General features: G+C 44.8%; 1 protein-coding gene across 1 annotated transcript in view; it reads right to left on the bottom strand.

Moving 5' to 3' along the window:
• Window positions 1–151: 151 nt before the first annotated feature.
• The window catches only part of RCSD1 (RCSD domain containing 1), a 101,690-nt gene continuing 80,003 nt past the window's right edge, over window positions 152–21,838 (bottom strand). The window contains exons 3-7 of the mRNA XM_073617380.1: window positions 20,413–20,496; window positions 13,784–13,855; window positions 8,271–8,474; window positions 4,164–4,622; window positions 152–2,460 (exon numbers count right to left, since the gene is read on the bottom strand). Coding sequence (XP_073473481.1) covers window positions 2,443–2,460; window positions 4,164–4,622; window positions 8,271–8,474; window positions 13,784–13,855; window positions 20,413–20,496 — 837 coding nt within the window. The 3' untranslated portion in view covers window positions 152–2,442. The remainder of the gene's footprint in view (window positions 2,461–4,163; window positions 4,623–8,270; window positions 8,475–13,783; window positions 13,856–20,412; window positions 20,497–21,838) is intronic.

Genomic DNA, 21,838 nt, shown 5'->3' with positions numbered 1-21,838 from the left:
TGTAAATTGGAAAAATATTATTTGATACCCGATGTACAAAAATTTTAAAAAATGATGGTGTATTTATGTCATCCCTGTAGCTGGAAGCATTCTTTTGTAGGTTCCAAATGCTATCACACACAAAAATGCAATTTTATCCAACTCCACCCCATCCAAAGAATGCCTTTATTTTAAACTTGCCCCAAGCTACAGGAACTGATCTGTAACATTCAGTGTGAATTACGGATGCGGCATTCAATTCAAAAGCATAAACAGCAAGAGGACATAACCGGGTAATATTTGTTCGTCGCTAGAGTTCTTCTTTAAAATGAAATCTAATATTGTCTGTTGTGTCACTTAAAACTTTAATAAAAATAAAATACAAAAACAAAAAACAAAAAAAAACATAAAAAGAAAGAACACAGGTAGTTTACGCCACAAGGGGGTGACACTCTCCAGAAAAGACCACGCAGCACAAGGGAAGCTGAACTCCCAGCATGCCTTGCAAGCTTCCTGCCGGAGTGCTGCTTAAAGCTAAACCTCACTTATCAACGTGCCTGAAAGTGGAACTGTCTGTGTTTAACCTAAGCAACAAATTAGACTTTCCAGCTCACATTTCAGGACTCTTAAAGCCCAAATAAACCTTGAGTTTAAATCAGCCAAATACATCCCAGGTGCATCAAAAAAAAAAAAAGGGTATACAAAGTCTTACAGCACATTTTCTTTATAAACCAGCCACAGCCTAAGTAGAAAAGCCTGTCTCTTGCCAACATGCTGCTGAGAAGGACCCTGGCTTTCGGTGTGGAAGCAGTGGTCTCTCTGCAGAGATCTGACACATCCCCCTGATGAAGACACCTGACCCTGTGTCGAACACGCGTAGGGGAGGGGCCAGGACGGAGCACGGAGCCTTTCACTCCACTGAGATGCGATGCACAGCTTTATCCCTCCTGACAGGCAAACTTTGGAGACTTATCAGATTGGTGCACTCACGCACCTTGCAAATGTGAGTACCCTAATGTGGGGAGCTTTTATTCTAATAAACATTTATAAATTATATCACACTATACAGTTTTTCTTTTCCTTTATTCTTAACTGTGGAGCTGCTGCTGAAAACTGTGTATCTGGATTCCATCACTGAGCCGTGGGATGGCTCATAAGCGTGTTTAGACTCAGACTCACAGCTGAGTCGCACGCTCTGAGGTGAGCGGCTGTCCCCGGGGGGGTCACTGGATGGTACTTGAGCATGGAATTCTGAGCACTAAGCACTAAGATTAATGCACGCACGTTGGATTTTTTATGAACTGTTTTTATGGACTTTATGTGCATTTCTTTCATAAATTGGACTTTAATAACCATGTATCACATCTTGGATTTGGTATTCACACTCATTGTGTGGCACTTGGCACTTTGTTGTATTTTTTGCACTTATCACTGTGATATTATGTATATATTTTTTACACAGTAAATTTCAGATTTTATAAATAATTTTTCATTCATTATATATACAGTTAGTAGTTTAATCACCGCTACTCTTATTCTAATGGTATACATATAGTATATTATTTACACATTGCACCTTATAATCACTTTTTTTTATATATACCCTGTTTCCCCTAAAATAAGACCTAGCGTGATTGTCGGTGATGGCTGCAATATAAGCCCTACCCTCCAAATAAGCCCTACCCTGTTTCCCCGAAAATAAGCCCTACCCTGAAAATAAGACCTACAAGGACTTTAACTAGGGCTTATATTGAAGCCATCGCCGACAATCACGCTAGGTCTTATTTTAGGAGAAACAGGGTATGTATATATATATATATATATATATATATATATATATATATATATATATCTCCTTTGTGCCTTGCTGTGGCTGGATAAGCTGCTTATGCGGTATTTTCAGTATACCTCATATGCATTAATGATCTCCAGATTTACATTTTCACCTTAGCGCAGCGTATCTTTTGTATATACCCCCTACTGAGTCAGAGCTATAGCCCTGCAATCAGCAAAGCTCATGCTGACCCTTGCATGGCATGTCAGACCTCTGCACAGAGACCCCTGCTTCCACACACAGAGTACAGGTCCCACCTTGCAGCTGCTGGCAGGTGATAGGCTTTTCTACTCAGGTTGTGGCTACTTTCCCAAGAAAATGAGCTGCAAGACTTTGCACACCTGGGGCGTACTTATTTGTTTTAAACTAAAATTTAAGTGGACTAATATTCTGTACAAAGTGCATACACTGTGTGTACGTCATAACCCTGCACGTTAACTCGATTGTCTGGACATGCCTGATGAAGTTCTCTGGGACACAACGACGCTGACCGAACTGCGTTAGGAAAAGTGCGTTGCCTCGGGATGGTGAGTTTGTGGCCAGATCTGAGCCCATGACGAATCCTGAGGATGTCGATCTACTGAGTGTCCCATCAAGGCTTGTTCTACTTCTGCATTGGTCCCGTTTCATCATTTTTCCGGTTTATCCTAAAGAAAGACATAACAATAGAATTTCAGTAAAACAGCTCTCCAGGAATTACTAAGGTCAAAACCCAATATGGCTTCTGGGCTACGAAAACCACATAAAGTGCCCCTAAACCGGAAAACAAAAATGTAATATATTGCATTCATTTTCTGTCTGTTTCTCTTTTTTTTTTTCACCTGTTGATCCTAGTGGCCCCCCCGGTTTTCTTTGCCGCAAACTGGCACCAGGTAATGGCACCCCCGAGATTGTGCCACCAGGGGGTGGATTATATGGAGAGACTTTGGTGCAGGGACAATGGATGAGGTGAGAGACTAGAGAGTACTCAAATCCAAGCAGGGTTCGAGGCAAGTTGCTAGCAAAAAGGTAGTTGGGTACAAGCAGGGGTCTTAGCAGGCAGCAAGCAAAAGGTAGTCAGCAGTGGTTCTGACAGGAGGATGGCAGAAAGTAGTCAGGTACAAGCAAAGGTCTTGACAGGGGGAAAGCAGAGGGTAGTCAGGAGTAAGCAGGGATATTAGCAGAGGACAAGCTGAGGAACTCAGGTACAAGCAGAGGTCTTGACAGGCAGCAAGCAGAATGTAGTCGGATACAAGCAGAGATCTTGGTATACGGCAACAGAGGGTAGTCATTTACAAGCAGCGATCTTGGCAGGCAGCTAGCAGAAAGTAGTCTGGCACAAGTAGGGGTCTTGACAGAGGGCAAGCAAAGGGTAGTCAGGTGTAAGCAGGAGTATTGGCAGACAACAAGCAGAGGGTAGCCAAGTTTAAGCAGGGGTGTTGGCAGACGGCAAGTGAAGGGTTGGTAGGTAGAAACAGGGGTTTTGGCAGACGGCAAGCACAGGGTAGTCAGGTACAATCAGAGGTCTTGGCAGACAGCAACCAAAGTGTAGACAGGTACAAGCAGGAGCCTTAGCAGGCGGCAAACAGAAGGTAGTCAGGTACAGGCAAGGGTCTTTGCAGGCAGCAAGCAGAGGGTAGTCAAGTACAACCATGGGTCTTGGCATGTGACAAACAGAGGGTAGTCAGGTTCAAGCAGGAGGTCATGGCAAGCGACAAGCAGAGAGTAGTCAAGTACAACCAGGGGTCTTAGCAGGTATCAAGCAGAGGGTAGTCAGGTACAAGCAGGGGGTCTTGGCAGGTAGCAAGCAGAGGGTATTCAGTTACAAGCAGGGGGTTTTGGCAGGTGGCAAGCAGAGGGTTGTCAGGTACAAGTAGAGGGTCTTAGGTGGCAAACAGAAGGTAGCTGGGTACAAGCAAGGGTCATGGCAGGCGGCAAGCAGAGGGTAGTCAACTACAACCAGGTGTCTTGGCAGGTGGCAAGCAGGCGGTAGTGAGGCACAAGCAGGGGGTCTTGGCAGGTGGTAAACAGAAGGTAGCTGGGTACAAGCAAAGGTCTTGGCAGGCAACAAGCAGAGCGGGTAGTCAAGTGCAACCGGGGGTCTTGGCAGGTAGCAAGCAGAGGGTTTTCAGGTACAAGCAGGGGGGTTTGGCAGGTGGCAAGCAGAGGGTTGTCAGGTACAAGCAGGGAACTTGGCAGACGGCAGGCAGAGGGTAGACAGGTACAAGCAGGGGTCTCGTTAAGCGGCAAGCAGACGGTTGTCAGGCAGTCCAGGTCAGCAACAAAGTAAGCTTTAAACAAAAGAGTAGTCAGGTTCAAACTGGAGTTTAGGCATCCCGTCTGACAGGCCCTAATTAAGATTTCTACTCACATCACAATCCGATCTGCTAGGCTCGCTGCTCTCGTCCTTCTCTTGTCCATTGCATGGTTTGTCATTGCTGTCCTCTGTGTTCTCTGTTTCCTCTTTAGTGATTGTTGAGTCTGTGACGTTTGTGTCCAATGTGGCCTCTTCTTTGCCGGGGTTCTCCTCCGCCGTGCTGGCCGATCCCTCCTTATTCTGTGTCTCTTTCTCTGTCTTTTCCGGGTTGTCCTGAGCGCTCTCAGATGACTTCTCCTCCGGGTCATGCGACGCAGTGTCTGTCCCGCATGCTGACTTTGTCTGTTGGGTCTCATCATTATCCTTTAGACTCCCTGTGCCCTCCTTTTCCACCTTATCCCCGTTTTCTTTAGGCGTGGTGCTCGCAATATCGATATCAAAGTCCATATCACTCTGGGATTTTCGAAACCTTCGACTTGGGGGTCTTCTCTTTAAGGAGCCTCTGGTACGAACCTGGATGAGAGATATACAGGACACAACATTAGCAATGTAGAGTCATGTAAAAAGCTAAAGCCTCGTACACACTACCAGGTTTTTTTTTCGTTCAACCCAGTGGCTTGAACGAAAAAAAACCCTGACAGCCCAGGTCGGAGGCGCTGTACTAACAATCCGATGTTGCTGTTCTATTGTGTTGTGACAGGGGGGGCGGTCCCGCTGCCAGAACACCCCCAGTCAGCGCTCTCAGCCAATGGCCGATCGGGAGTCAGTCAGCAGACCTTTTTCGGTAATGAGCCTTCGACAGAAGCCAGCTTCTGTTGCACCAGCTGCCGTACACATGGGTCGAATGACGGCTCAGTTGATATTTGGCGCCGTGTGTACTTGGCTTAACTCTAGCCACTTGAAGACCAGGCCTTTTTCTAACACTTTTGTTTACATGTAAAAATTAGTACTTTTTGCTCGAAAATTTCTTAGAACCCCCAAACATTATATATATATATATATATATATATATATATATATATATATATATATATATATATATTTTTTTTTTTTTTTTTTTATGAGAGAATTAAAGAGGTAGTGGGTATGGCGCTGCTCTTCTAAAGTGTGTATGGGTGTGTGCTTAAATTAGATAAAAATAGGTAAAGGAAAGTGCTTCTCCTCAGTCATATGTGAAGAAAAATTATATCCCAATACCGTTTTCCATTTTTTATTCCATTAAACGTTTAGAAATGCACTTACGTTTGCTCATTATATAGTAAGCAAAACAATCAGGAAGTCCAGGATGTTTGTGTATTCCACGGACCTGTCAGGAAGCGATGAAACGATGCTGGAAGCTCCTCCCTACGCGTTTCGTCAGTATGACGTCATCAGGAGCGGCGCTATACTGAACAAATGTAAGTGCATTTCTGATTATTTAATGGAATAAAAAATGGAAAACGGTATTGCCCAATGAGTATAAAACAAGTGGAATTTGGGTGAGCCAAGATGGTTTTCATATAGAAAAAGTTATTTATTCAGAACTACCCCTTTAAATACATGGCAGTTAGGGAGACAGAATTGTTGTGAAAGTTCACAATTTTATTATAAACGTTGCAGATGATTGTTTAGTAAATAATCACTTTTGTGAATAAAGATCCAACCTGAATAATAAGCTGGCCAAATAAGGAGCTAACTTCAGCTTCATTGCCCTGTCCTCTTCCTGCTGCTGAACTTCCCTGCAGGGCTGCCCTGTCCTCTTCCTGCTGCTGAACTTCCCTGCATGGCTGCTCTGTCCTTTTCCTGCTGCTGAAGGTCCAGCGCTGTGGGGGTTAATAGCTTCAGGTCTCCAGGCTCAGCTTTACTAAAGATGCTCTAATAGGGACACGCCCCCTGCTGCCCTCTCCTCCAATGAGAAGAGTTCCTTATTGGTTGTAACACAATCTGTGAATGGAGGAGAGAATCATTTGACTGATCAGGCTGTGTTACAGGCAATTAGCGAAAGAAGTTATCTAATAGGAGGAGAAGGTAGAAGGGGGCGTATCCCTCTTTAGTGCAGCTGAGCCTGGAGACCTGAAGATGTTAACCCCTACAACGCTAGAAGTTTGGCAGCAGGAGGAGGACAGGGCAGTCTTGCAGTGAAGATTTCTACAGTTTTTTTTAGCTAAACCAGCTTCAACAGTTTGTCTGTTTTTCTATTTATGTCTGCTGCCCCATTGGGGGGTTTACCATATCATGGACCACCAATAGACTGTGTTTTTTGTTTTTTTCTGCTTGGTATCTTACTCCTGAATGTGGCACTATAACCCAAAGGTCAGAGATCAAAGTGTCCTTCAATGAACCGAATTGAAAAACCTACGACAGACCTACTGCCATACACATCCCAAATTTCAGTCACTGAAATTCAAGCACACACATGAGGGGCACTCTGATGGGCACACCGAAAAGGGGGCCTCTGATGGGGATACCTGATTTAAATGGGCACTCTGATGGGGACACCTGATGTAAGGGGGCACTCTAATGGGCACACCTAAAATAGGTCCTCTGATAGGGACACATGATGTAAGGGGGAACTCTAATGGGCACACCTAAAATAGGCCCTCTGATAGGGACACCTGATGTAAGGGGGCACTCTGATGGGGACACATGATGTAAGGGGGAACTCTGATGGGGACACCAGGTGTAAAGTGCACTCTGATGGGGGCACTATGATGGGGACACCTGATGTAAGGGGGCATTCTGATGGGCACACCTAAAAGGGGCCCTCTGATGGGGACACATGATGTAAGGGGGCTCTCTGATGGGGACACATGATGTAAGGGGGCCCTCTGATGGGGACACATGATGTAAGGGGGCTCTCTGATGGGGACACATGATGTAAGGGGGCCCTCTGCTGGGGACACATGATGTAAGGGGGCTCTCTGATGGGGACACCTGATGTAAAGGGCATTCTGATGGGGACACATGATGTAAGGGGGCTCTCTGATGGGGACACCTGATGTAAAGGGCACTCTAATGGGGGCACTCTGATGGGGACACATGATGTAAGGGGGCACTCTGATGGGCACACCTAAAAGGGGCACTCTGATGGGGACACATGATGTAAGGGGTCTCTCTGATGGGGACACCTGATGTAAAGGGCACTCACTCTGATGGGGACACATGATGTAAGGGGGCTCTCTGATGGGGACAACTGATGTAAAGGGCACTCTTATGGGAGCACTCTGATGGGGACACATGATGTAAGGGGGCACTCTGATGGGCACACCTAAAAGGGGCCCTCTGATAGGGACACCTGATGTAAAGTGGCAGTCTGATGGGGACACCTGATGTAAAGGGACACCTGATGTAAAAGGGCACTCTGATGGGGACACTTGATGTAAAGGGCACTATGATGGGCACACCTAAAAGGGGCCCTCTGTTAGGGACACCTAATGTAAAGGGGCACTCTGATGGGGACACTTGATGAAAAGGGGCCCTCTGATGAACGCACCAGATGTAAAGGGGCACTCTGATGGGAACACTTGATGTAAATAGGCACTCTGATGGGGACACCTAAAGGGGCCCTCTAAATGGGGACACCTGATGAAAAGGGGCCCTCTGATGAGGACACCTGTTGTAAGGGGGCACTCTGATGTAAACGGGCACTCTGATAGCATAAACTTGAAATTCAGACCCCGGCTGGAAGAAAATTTTAGGTACTGTTTCTGTTTCAGATACCCTTTTATTTTTTGAAAGGCCTATTCATCATTAGCTTGTTATTTTTTATTAGAATTCTGCTTTAAAAACCACCTTAACTTCACCTACCCTATTGATTCCAACGCATTTAGCCAAAATAGTAACATTTCAACAAAATCTCCCCATTTTTTCACCAGAATTTTGGAGAAATTATTACTTTGAAATGTTCTCATCCCTACTCCTCGTCCCTAACCAGAGACTGACTTTTCATTGTTCTGGAGACATACAGCACAAGGCTAATACATGACGCCCTGGAAAGAAGATCTATTTTACAAGCTTGTTAAACCTTTTATAGTGGGGGAAGCACAGCCTCGAGGAATGCCTGTTAAACCCATCAGTGAACAGTTGGTGACGTCTGTGGATTACCCCCGGCTGCCTGTTATGCTTAAATTACAAACTGTTATTTGGTAAATTCAGGATCCACCAATGCAAGGAGAGAGTAACCTTAGTGTAACTTTGGAGAGGGGCGCCCTCTGGTGGCTGCTCAAAGCTGACAGGGGTCTCCTCCAACTCGCTGGCACGCGCCTGAAAGCTCGGACTGCTGGGTGTTGAGGGGGGGCTGGTAAACGGAGACGCCATGATTTTGAGACCGGGGCTCTTCGGCGATGCTCCTGGGAGGAAATGCGCTGGAGCGAAGGCCAAGTTACCCTGGAAAATGAAGAAGAAATATGCTCAGTGTTAGACCAATGAAAAACACATATACAGCGGATAATGCATCTCCCTAATGTAAAATATACCCTCAGTGGCCACTAATGGTGGATGTATCCGAATTAGAATAGTACCGAATTTAAACAAATCCGAAATAACGAAAAAAAATTCGGACGAAATTCAAATTGTTTTTGAATAGTTTTCGAATGTTTTTCTAATTTGAATAGTTTTCCAATTTCCAAAGAGAATAAAATAGAATAGAAAATAAGGAAATAGAATAGAATTTTTCTTTTCTATTCTATTCCTTTATTTTCTATTCTATTTTCTTTTCTTTGGAAATCGGAAAATTATTCGAATTCGAAAACTATTCAAAAACTTTGGAATTGGAAAAAATATTTTTTTTTTCACAATAAAGTTTATATTGCATATATAAAGAAAAAAAAAAAGGTAATGGACGAAAAAATTTTCAAATTCGAAAACTATTTGAATTCAAAACTATTCGTAAACTTTTTGAATCCATACAAATTCGAAAAAAAAATTTGTATCGATTCAAAAACGAATAAACTAATTCCAAAAACGAATTAAATGAATGAAACAAATTCAACTAAACAAATTTATTTAAATAACGAATCAAAACGAAACAAATTTGTTCGTTCTGCACATGTCTATAGATGATCATTTTTGTTTCCAACTGATCTCTCCCAATAAGAAAATTTGATTTATAGCCAATGTTCTGCCCCTCTTTCATGTATTTTTGTATGACTTATATTGAACCGCTTGAGGTGATCATTTGTTTGTAGCATGCTGACATCTAGTGGCAGTTTTGAGTCACTGTAACTTGTTTACTAATGTAATTTTGGCATCTTCTTTTGTCCTCCCCTCCTGTTTAGAACTACAGTGGAACCTTGGTTTACGAGTAACGTAAAAAAAAAAATCCAAAAAGTGTATAATAACTATGTACTGCCAATGAAGTCCCAAAAAAGTCCAGGATAAAGTGAAGGTAATCTAATCTGGGAACGCCGTATCCAGAGTGCGCTCCACCGCAACCAGGAGGGGACGTCGTTCGGACTCCGGACCGGAAATGACGAAACGCGTTGGGGTAATTTCCGGTCCGGAGTCCGAACTATGTCACTTCCAGTTGCGGTGGAAGGCACTCTGGCTACGGCGTTCCCAAATTAGATTACTTGATTTCTACATACCTGATTTTATTGGTGTCCTGTAAGTACAACATTTTATGCACAATGAATCATCCAACTTTGCAATACTTCACTATTGGTCCCCTTTCTTGTTCTGATTTTGGTGAACATCTTGAGTCCTGGTGAATCACGTTGGGGGGAAATCCCTATTGGACTGTGTCATCCATTACCCGTCACCAGATTAAAGAGGGGTGTGTGTGTGAACACCACAGAGTGAAGTTTGGAGCACTTCAGCACTTTTTATGAAGATTGGAGCACAATAGCACTTTATTCTGGACTTTATTGGCAGTACATAGTTATTATACACTTTTTGTTACATTTTGTCTTTATTTGTAAGCTCTGTAATTATACTTTATTGTTTTTAGTGATTAACACTTTGTGTACAGCAGCTGCAATTCACATTTTTTTTTTTCCTATGTCATCATATTATATCTTAGTATTATAGTGTGAGTTATTTATCATTGTTCACAAGAATTACATTAGCTTGCCCTCCCTTATCCCCCCTCAGCCTCCTGGGACAAGTCACATATCCCAGGAGGCTGCAGGACCAGTCTACCTTGCATAAAGGTTGTCATATCCAAGATGGCAGTGCCAGAGAGCCAAAGCCTGGTGAAAAATCGGCTCCAGTGAAGACAATGCTGGACTCCACGGTCTGGTGTCTGTTTCTTAAAAGTCGATAGCTAAAGTATTTGTATTTTTTTTTTTTTAAACTGTGAAGTTCCTCGTTAGTGCAAAGATAATTAGGCTAGTGGCGCTACTTTGTAAAAATGTATTACTTCCCAAGACCTCCTGCTCTCTAGCTTCCTCTTCACCTCCTCCCATGCTCGCCTACAGGACTTTTCCAGAGCCTCTCCCATCCTATGGAATTCACTACCCCAATCTGTCCGATTATCTCCTACTCTGTTTGCTTTTAGACAATCCCTGAAAACCCTCCTCTTCTGAGAAGCCTACCCTACCCACACCTAACAACTGTTCTCTGATTTTATGCATCAGCTCATCCCCCACAGCTATTACCTTTTGAATCTATTGATAGATTGTAAGCTCTAAGGAGCAGGGCCCTCTAATTCCTCCTGTATTGAATTGTATTATAACTGTACTGTCTGCCCTCATGTTGTAAAGCGCTGCCCAAACTGTAGGCGCTATATAAATCATTTAATAATAATAATAATAAGACCTCATGCACACTGGTCATTATAATAACGTTATAAAAACGCCAGTGGCTTTGCAGTGAGTTTTTCAACATTTTTCAACGTTTTTTTTTTTTAAATCAATGGGATCAAAAACGTTTTTGAGGGTTTATCTGTGTTTTTTTGACGTTAGAGCGTTTTTACAGCTGAAAAACTCCAATCAGAACCTACTAGTTTTGGTTTTTTTTTTAACAGCCAAAAAAAGCCCCAGCCAAAAAACTGTTGATAACAGCCATGTGTGCATGAACACATAGCATAACATTCCCCGAGACAACGTCAGATTGTGACGAAACGCGCATAGGAAGGTTTGACGTTCTGATGTCATTGCAATATACTCAGTGGACGGGTGTTCGCAAGCCGGCCGGCTGTTTTCTTGATCGTTTTTAATCATCATTCTGTAAGTGCAATTTTTAAGCTATAATAAATCGTTTTGGTACGTTTTACACTATGGAAAGTCTTTTTACATTTCTGGGTAAAGCCCAGGGCTTTTTTTCAGGGGGAACTTGGTGGAACTCAGTTCCACCACCTCTGGCTCAGACCCCTTGGTGCCTGCTCACCACAATCCCTTGGTCTGGTTTCTGTGTTTACAAGTGACAGCTCTGCACTTTGTGTGTAACCCCCCATGAACTCTGCACTCTGTATGTAATGCAATACTGGTTTTTAATGCCCCTTTAAGACCCTTCTACTGTTTGTGAAATATGACCACATCCACTATTTGCTGTGATTTGGTGTGTGTGTGTGGGGAGGGGTTTTGGGGGGTCGTGGTTGGGTTCCAGCACCTATTGCTTGAGAAAAAAAGCCCTGGTAACGCCTGACCTATTCCCCTGGTGGTTTGACGTTTCGAGTCTCCCAGGTCGCTTGGTGCTTAGTCCAAGTATCTTCCCAATCAATAGCTGTGGATATTCAACACCACTCTGGATAGAGGCCCTGGCTGGGTATTTAGCCGCAGGCTCATAGAGTTTGCTTTTTGGTAGGCACGCATTTTATGTGGTGGAGGTGCACTGTCTTCGAGAGGTGTTCATCACAAGAATCTACACTGATGTGCATTTTATGGACTGTTTATCAATTGTTATCACTTATGGTGCTGTGTGTGTTGTAGTTTACACATATTCACTGCTTTGATCATTCACTATTTTTTTAGCGCTGCTATATTAAATTATATATTTGTACATGTGTGTGTGTCACGGTTTTAGCAGCTGCTTCATTTATATATTTTTTTCTTTTTATGGTATTTAGCGCGGTATTTTCCATTTTTTATAACTGTATCATAGGATGACATGCTGGAGAGTTTATTGACTGTAGAAAAAAAACGTCTGAAGCCAAAAACAGCAGCTGTAAAAACGTCCAAAAACGTCCTGTGTGCATGAGGCCTCATACTTCTGTTGGTTGAGTATATTCATGTTTGTCCACCAGAGGGCACTATTATACAATGATACCTGAACAGGAAATATTTTCTTTGAAACAAATACTATGTAACATGCAATAATCTGAACTCTTATTCCTATGTGTAAACCAGACATTCTCAATCTTTTGTTCCCCGTGGGAACCCTTGAAATAATTTTTCGGTCTCAGGGATACCCCGCTAAAATCAATTCGTTGGGAGACAAAGGGAAGAATGTCATTTACATTGGTGGTCAGCGCCCCTTACACTGGTGATCACAATGCCACCCTTTACTGACAGCTAAAGAGATCATTGGTGTCATGTATCTGGCTCTGCCAAGTGGCATTGGACACAGAACTATAAAGGCACCATCATATGGGAGGTCGACAGGCCACAGATCAATGAACCCTTAGCAAGCTCTTGGGGGAGCCCATAGCTTCCAACTGTCCCTGATTTCGAGGGACTGTCCCTGATTTGTCCCTCTGTCCCTCTTTCCTCCTCATTTGTCCCTCATTTTGGTTTAAATAGTTGTATAAAAAATGCACTTTTTATCTTTCAAAAAGTGTTTCCCAGCGCTAAACCTTTCATCCAATTTCTAAATTGCTGCATTTGTAAATTTCATAAGCCAGTATAAAGGAATAGTAGCGGTAAAAAAGCACTTGTGGCTTTAACTAATCTTCTTTTTATGTATATTTCTCCTTTAAGTGGGCGTGGCAGGGGGTGTGTCCTATGCCTACAAACTTTTCCTGATAGGTGTCCCTCGTTCCCATCTCAAAAAGTTGGGAGGTATGGGAACCCTAGGGTTCCATGGAACCATGGTTGAGAATGGCTATTGATATTATTATCATAGTAATTATTACATCGGAGGTATGGAGGAAGAGCGGTGTTCCCCTTCCTGATTGATGATGACAATATAGTGCTTTAGGGTCTGCGTTGATGGGCTTCAAACTAGTGTTGACAGCATCGGTTTGACATTAGTTTGAGACACTTCTGAGATCATTTAAAATTCACTGATGGGTGCATTTGACCTGAAGTGGACCTCCTTCTGACCTACAGTTGTCTTGCCTCTGAACTGCATTTGACTTGCTTCAAGAAGGTTATGCTTTCTTATAGACTTATATGTAAATGCAAAACTCATCTAAAGCATCAATGCAGGCCCTTAGCATGGCTAAATGTCTAAGCCCCCCGTTCACATCGGTGCGACTTGTCATGCAATTTGAGTTCCAAGTCGCATGACAAGTCGTACCCTATTGTCGGCAATGGAACCATTTAAATTGGTGCGACTCCAACTTTGTGGTGCTGCACCAATTTTTTTTAAAAAAAAGGTTCCTGCACTATTTTTTGCAATTTCAGGTGCGACTTGCATAGACATATGTGCATGAAGTCGCACAGATTTTAGGCAAGTCGCACCTTAAATCGCACTGACCTGCGGCTTTGAAATCGTGCTAATTCCAGTGAAATAGCACGATTTCAAAGCCGAATTAAGTGAGAATCAGGGATTACTGTCACATTTGTTCCAGAAGCAGTATTTTAATTTGCACCCACCTGGAGCTTCTCAATAAGAGGGGAACTCTTCACCTTGACCTTAGGCATCTGTGTGTGAGGAGGAGACACTTTCTGCAAGAACAGAAAACCACAAGGTGTAAATATTTAAGACACCCGAGCATTGATCAGTATACAATTAATACACAGGCCATCCCCTTCCTATAGGATCTACATGGAACACTGTTTAAAGGTCAGTTAACTCTAAGCTTGGATAGAGGTGAAGCTTGGTGAGATACGTCATAACTCTTGGATTCTCTGCTGCACATTACTAACTCTGTTCCTGTCCACCTGGGAGCTTTGGGTGTTCTTACCAACGTTGTATCCTGGCCTAGGCCAACAAGGCCCAGGCCTAGGGCAGCACTTTGCAGGGGGGCAGCACGGAAAGAGTCCCTGCCAGCTTGCGCTACACTGTAAGTGTAGCACCACTCTTTTGGGGCGGACTGGGCTGAGAGGCAAATTAGTCTAGCACCCCCATAAAGCAGCTGCACTGCTTCCGGTATGCAAGCGGCCAGCATTCTGCAACTGGGGGGGGGGGGCGCCGCTTCTAATTTTGACTGTCCTATCATCCTGGATCACAAGCCTTCCTCACTGTGCTCTATGTTTTCTGCTGCACCATTGGCATGGTTATATCTTCTTAGTCCTCTCCATAAAATTATCTGAAATTTGTGCTTAAAGTAGAACTATAGGCAACACTTTTTTTTCATTTTGGATAGAGTAAGGGAGGGTTATAGCCCCTGTCAGTTTTTTTTTTACCAACCTGTCCCATTGCAGAGATTTCCCTTCACTTCCTGCCCCATAGTCAAACAGGAAGTGAGAGGAAATCTATGCAAATTAAGGGAATCCATTCCCCCCAGGCCCTTAGAACTAGTGTCCCCACTCAAAAATTTCAGGGCAGGTCTTAAACGGCAAGGGGTGTGACCTTGACAGGAAGGGGTGGGTCATATTTAAATTAGGGGGTGCTCGAGCTTAGTCAAGGCTTGGGCAGCACAAAACCTAAATACACTACTGGTTCTTACCAACCTTTGTGTGCTCCATCTTCTGTCATATTCTACATAATATAAGATAAATAAAAATTTATGGTAGGCATGGTGGGAACCCCTTATAATAAACACAGCAGGTGTGCACATCTGGGAATCTTGGCACAAACATCTCACCAACAGGGTCCCTGGGAGATAGAGGAGACTGTCAGGTGGTTTAACTCTCCAGCATCCACCGAACACTGAAATATCCGTATTAGGGGACTGACCTTTAATTGGCAACCATAAGGAGGAACAATCAACCCAGGAAACACCACCATTATGAATGGCTACTTAATTATTTAATCGATAGTTGTCACTGTGCTTCTGGATAGGTTTGCAGCCTCCCATGACTGCTGAGTAGGGATGAGCTTCGAGTTCGAGTCGAACTCATGTTCGACTCGAACATTAGCTGTTCGCAAGTTCGCCGAACACCGAACAATTTGGGGTGTTCGCGGCAAATTCGAATGCCGCGGAACACCCTTTAAAAGTCTATGGGAGAAATCAAAAGTGCTAATTTTAAAGGCTTATATGCAAGTTATTGTCATAAAAAGTGTTTGGGGACCCGGGTCCTGCCCCAGGGGACATGTATCAATGCAAAAAAAAGTTTTAAAAACGGACGTTTTTTCAGGAGCAGTGATTTTAATAATGCTTAAAGTCAAACAATAAAAGTGTAATATCCCTTTAAATTTCGTACCTGGGGGGTGTCTATAGTATGCCTGTAAAGGGGCGCATGTTTCCCGTGTTTAGAACAGTCTGACAGCAAAATGACATTTGGAAGGAAAAAACACATTTAAAACTACCCGCGGCTATTGCATTGCCGACAATACACATAGAAGTTCATTGATAAAAACGGCATGGGAATTCCCCCCAGGGAAACCCCGAACCAAAATTAAAAAAAAAAAAAATGACGTGGGGGGGTCCCCCTAAATTCCATACCAGGCCCTTCAGGTCTGGTATGGATATTAAGGGGAACCCCGGCCAAAATTTAAAAAAAAAAATGACGTGGGGTTCCCCCTAAATTCCATACCAGACCCTTCAGGTCTGGTATGGATTTTAAGGGGAACCCTGCGCCAAAAAAAAAAAAAAAAAAAACGGCGTGGGGTTCCCCCAAAAATCCATACCAGACCCTTATCCGAGCACGCAACCTGGCAGGCCGCAGGAAAAGAGGGGGGGACGAGAGTGCGGCCCCCCCCCCCTCCTGAACCGTACCAGGCCACATGCCCTCAACATTGGGAGGGTGCTTTGGGGTAGCCCCCCAAAACACCTTGTCCCCATGTTGATGAGGACAAGGGCCTCATCCCCACAACCGTGGCCGGTGGTTGTGGGGGTCTGCGGGCGGGGGGCTTATCGGAATCTGGAAGCCCCCTTTAACAAGGGGACCCCCAGATCCCGGCCCCCCCCCCTGTGTGAAATGGTAAGGGGGTACTTACCCCTACCATTTCACTAAAAAACTGTCAAAATAGTTAAAAATGACAAGAGACAGTTTTTGACAATTCCTTTATTTAAATGCTTCTTCTATCTTCCTTCATCTTCTTCTGGTTCTTCTGGCTCTTCTGGTTCTTCCTCCGGCGTTCTCGTCCAGCATCTTCTCCGCGGCGTCTTCTATCTTCTTCTCCTCGGGCCGCTCCGCACCCATGGCATTGGGGGGGAGGCTCCCGCTCTTCTCTTCATCTTCTTCTTCATCCTCTTCTCTTCTTCATCTTCTTCATCTTCATCTTCTCTTCTTTTCTTCTGCGGGCCGCTCCGCATCCATGCATGGAGGGAGGCTCCCGCTGTGTGACGGCGTCTCCTCGTCTGACGGTTCTTAAATAACGGGGGGCGGGGCCACCCGGTGACCCCGCCCCCCTCTGACGCACGGGACATGACGGGACTTCCCTGTGGCATTCCCCGTGACGTCACAGGGAAGTCCCGTCAAGTCACCGTGCGTCAGAGGGGGGCGGGGTCACCGGGTGGCCCCGCCCCCCGTTATTTAAGAACCGTCAGACGAGGAGACGCCGTCACACAGCGGGAGCCTCCCTCCATGCATGGATGCGGAGCGGCCCGCAGAAGAAAAGAAGAGAAGATGAAGATGAAGAAGATGAAGAAGAGAAGAGGATGAAGAAGAAGATGAAGAGAAGAGCGGGAGCCTCCCCCCCAATGCCATGGGTGCGGAGCGGCCCGAGGAGAAGAAGATAGAAGACGCCGCGGAGAAGATGCTGGACGAGAACGCCGGAGGAAGAACCAGAAGAGTCAGAAGAACCAGAAGAAGAAGAAGATGAAGGAAGATAGAAGAAGCATTTAAATAAAGGAATTGTCAAAAACTGTCTCTTGTCATTTTTAACTATTTTGACAGTTTTTTAGTGAAATGGTAGGGGTAAGTACCCCCTTACCATTTCACACAGGGGGGGGGGGGGCGGGATCTGGGGGTCCCCTTGTTAAAGGGGGCTTCCAGATTCCGATAAGCCCCCCGCCCGCAGACCCCCACAACCACCGGCCACGGTTGTGGGGATGAGGCCCTTGTCCTCATCAACATGGGGACAAGGTGTTTTGGGGGGCTACCCCAAAGCACCCTCCCAATGTTGAGGGCATGTGGCCTGGTACGGTTCAGGAGGGGGGGGGCCGCACTCTCGTCCCCCCCTCTTTTCCTGCGGCCTGCCAGGTTGCGTGCTCGGATAAGGGTCTGGTATGGAATTTAGGGGGAACCCCACGTCATTTTTTTTTTTTAATTTTGGCCGGGGTTCCCCTTAATATCCATACCAGACCTGAAGGGCCTGGTATGGAATTTAGGGGGACCCCCCCACGTCTTTTTTTTTTTTTTTAATTTTGGTTCGGGGTTTCCCTGGGGGGAATTCCCATGCCGTTTTTATCAATGAACTTCTATGTGTATTGTCGGCAATGCAATAGCCGCGGGTAGTTTTAAATGTGTTTTTTCCTTCCAAATGTCATTTTGCTGTCAGACTGTTATGAACACAGGAAACATGCGCCCCTTTACAGGCATACTATAGACACCCCCCAGGTACGAAATTTAAAGGGATATTACACTTTTATTGTTTGACTTTAAGCATTATTAAAATCACTGCTCCTGAAAAAACGGCCGTTTTTAAAACTTTTTTTTGCATTGATCCATGTCCCCTGGGGCAGGACCCAGGTCCCCAAACACTTTTTATGACAATAACTTGCATATAAGCCTTTAAAATTAGCACTTTTGATTATTCATGTTCGTGTCCCATAGACTTTAACGGTGTTCGCGTGTTCGAGCGAACTTTTTTCCTGTTCACATGTTCTGGTGCGAACCGAACAGGGGGGTGTTCGGCTCATCCCTACTGCTGAGGTGCAATGGGCTTAGGTCCCACTTAACGTAACACCAAGGGATAAAATCCCCCACCACCCTTGCCCTTCACTCCATTAACTAAGACACTTACAACCATTAGGTTGGAAAGGGCAAGGCCACAGCTTTATTAAATTCCAACACATAACATGTGAACATATTTAACCAGTACCAGTCACAGTCGTACTATGAGCACTTAATCAAAAGAGGGAGGTTGGGCCTGTCCTTACCATAAGTGCTGGACAGACAGCCTATTTCCAATTTTCCATCAAGGTCATAGCCCATTATAGCAACTTTAACTTCTGGCAAGCTCAAGAAAACCGCAGCAAGCTGTGACATACCAAACATAGGAAAAAAGGGGGCGGGAGGGTGGGCAGCTCTTCCAACGACTCTTCCAAAAGACCCAGAATTCCCAGGTGCACACGATTTCCTGAGCTCAAGCCCATCCCATCCCCATGTCCCAACCAATCGTTCCCCTTGTCACACACCTAGCCATGCCCCCATCAGTCAAGGCTCTCTTTCCCTAGGGGGCTCAAGAGGCCTTCATGATGAGAGTTACAGAGCTCAGGGTTAGAACCAGAGAGCTCATGGTCTGTAGGTAGGCAGAAAGACTCAAAACCTAAAAGGTGGACAGGAACAGAGTCAGGAATTCAGGTCAAACACCGGAAATCCCCAAAAGAAATAAATGCAGCTCATTGAACTCAAGCTGGAATTTAGATATTAGTTTTGGGCTGACTGAACTGTTAACATGGGTGACTGTGATGGCAGTAGATGTTGGCATTATGAAAATGGTACAATGTCCATCACTAAGGTCATGGCTTACTGGAGATCAAACTAGTCCATTGCCCTTTTTTAGGTGTGGATGGGTAATGCAGCGTGTTTGCAGGTTTATTTAGCTTATTTCTGAGATCACCTTGAGATGCTTCTGAGTTCCTTTACAGTTCCATCTCACTTGTATTTGAGCTCCTTCAGACCTGAAGTTGATCCCCTTTTTACCTGAAGTGTATCTCCTTCTGACCAGTGCTTGATCTCCTTGTGATCTGAATTCGATCTTCCATCCTAAATTCAGTCTTTTCCTCACAGTTGCATCTCACTTGCAGTTGAACTCCTTCTGGCCTGAAGTTGAGCTCCTTCTGACCTCCAGTTGACTACCTTCTTTCGACCTGATGTTGACCTCCTTCTGACTTGAATTTGACCTCTCTCTGACTTCAAAGAGAAGTATGGGATTTTTTTTTTGGGGGGGGGAATCATACTTACCTAGGTGTACCTGTCCCCCACCGGCTTTAAAGTGGTTGTAAACCCTCTAGCACCACTTTTACCTACAGGTAAGCCTAGATTAAGGCTAGGTGCAACAAATATCTCCTAAACCTACACAGTTTAGGAGATGTTTGCAAAAGACTGGCACTGATGTCTACGGCGCATGCGCCGTAGACAGTGGCGCGCAAGTGCACTGAGCATCCCACTGCTAATGGCGATCATGCCTTTAGTGGCGGCTCCCTCGCGCATGCGCGGGAGTGATGTCATCACGGCTCCGGCCAGTCACACTGTCGGAGCTGCGATACCTGGAAGTCACTCCGAGATAGATGGCGGCGATGAAGGAGAAGAACGAGGGTCGCTTCGGGGGCTTCCATCTCAGGTAAGTTATTCATAATGAGCTAGTATGCTAAGCATACTAGCTCATTATGCCTTTGCCTTACAGGGTGTGTTTTTTTTTTTCCTGCCTTTACTTCCTCTTTAAGACTGAGAAGTGAGCGATCAAACAATGCCGATCGATCAGTTCTCAGAGCTCCCTGAGCAGAGAGCTGGTGACTGTCAGTCACAGGTTCTCTGCTCTGCCCCCACCCCATTTTCATTGGAGCACTGGGCTGTGGAGGGGCAGGAGAGGTCGGCTCAGCCTCTCAGTGGCTCGCTGAGTGGCTGAGTCGGGTGCCGGTCCAGGAATGCGGGTGGAACAAACTGCATTCTTGTGATCCTCAGGAGAAGTACAGCTAAACAAGCTTTGGCTGTACTTCTCCTTTAAGGTTAATCTCCTTCTGACCTGCAGTTGACCTTCTTCTGACCTGCAATTGACCTTCTTCTGACCTGCAGTTGACTGGCTTCTCACGTGAATTTGATCTTCATTTAACCTGCAGTTGACCACCTTCTGACCTGCAGTTGACCTCCTTCCAACCTGCAGTTGACCTAAGCTGCATCAAGCTGCTTCAAGCTACTTTTGTAATCCCATTGACTTGTATGGGGAAAGAAGTAGTTCTGATGAGAAAAATCATGTACACAGGTTCTTATGCTTTTAGATGGGAACTTACCTCTTCGCCATTGTTGGTGGCCTCAAGTTTGTGTAAGGGCAGCGAACAAGGAGGTTTCTTTCTTGTTGGCTTGTATGGTGGAGCCTGAGAAGGGACATGAAAACACCAAGATTATGTCAAGGAAAACATCACTAATATATTACCTTTAGAGAGGGAGCAGTGCTACTGTGCCCAAAGGACACCATATTTAAAGTGAACCTCTAAGGGCGTACTATACACGCAGACACCAAGAGGAGACTAGAGGGACCTATACAATTCTCAAAATTAGTTTCTTGTGTGGTCAGGATGCTCCTGATGCTGGAGACCTACTCAGCTATGAAATGCAGTGGAGGAAGCCACACACAGGAACAAAAATTCACATGGCCTAACATGTGGATGGAAGTTAGACCGGACCTTATTTACCATAACCAGGCTATTTATGGCTCAACTCAAATGACTAAATAGTAAGTTGACTTACATGTACGTGAACTGTTTTAGCTGCCAAATTATTTGTGACTCCAAATACATTTTTGGCATTCACACATTGTATAGCAGGAAAGGGCGGCACCACCTTTCTATAACAGCTAAGAAATACTGCGGTGTCACCTCCATTCCCTTTCATGCTGATTGCACAGTAAAGGAGCAGCAGAATACCGAATTCCCTGTGCTTTACCTTTCTATTATGCCGCATACACACGAGCGGACTTTTCGACCGGACTGGTCGGACGGACTAAGTCCGGCGGACAATTCGACTGTGTGTGGGCTTCATCGGACCTGCAGCTGACTTTTTCGGTCGAAAAATCTGACGGACTTTAGATTTGGAACATGCTTCAAATCTTTCCGACGGCCTCGAGTCCGGTCGAAAAATCAGTTTGTCTGTATGCTAGTCCGACGGACAAAAGCCGACGCAAGGGCGGCTATTGGCTACTGGCTATCAACTTCCTTATTTTAGTCCGGTGTACGTCATCACGTACTAATCCGTCGGACTTTGGTGTGATCGTGTGTAGGCAAGTCCGGTCGTTAGAAAGTCCGTCGAAAGTCCATCGTAACTCTGTCGGAAGTTCGTCGGAAAGACCGTCGGACCTTTGTTGTCGAAAAGTCCGACCGCGTGTACACGGCATAAGAGTTAAATAAATCCTGAGTGGATAACACTTTCAGCCCTCTCCTGTAGAGGGCAGTGTAGAGTGTTGCTGCACAGAATAGTACGAGAAGCTGATATACACATTTTTATTTAATACATAATTCTATTAAATAGTGTTTTATATTCGTGCATATATCATTTACAGCAGTCCCCAAAACATATAAAAGGATGATTTAGTGGGGTTTTTTTTAACAATCACCCAATATTGAAACTTTAGTTTTTGGGTAGAGGTGGCCCTTAAGGACCCTATTTTGCTATAAAGTACATTTCCCCTTTGGTCTTACGCTATCATCTTGCAGGCGATCA

The sequence above is a fragment of the Aquarana catesbeiana genome, linkage group LG02 (genome assembly GCF_042186555.1).
Source record: "Aquarana catesbeiana isolate 2022-GZ linkage group LG02, ASM4218655v1, whole genome shotgun sequence".
Classification (NCBI taxonomy): Eukaryota; Metazoa; Chordata; class Amphibia; order Anura; family Ranidae; genus Aquarana; species Aquarana catesbeiana.
This window is presented reverse-complemented; position numbering and strand designations above follow the sequence as displayed.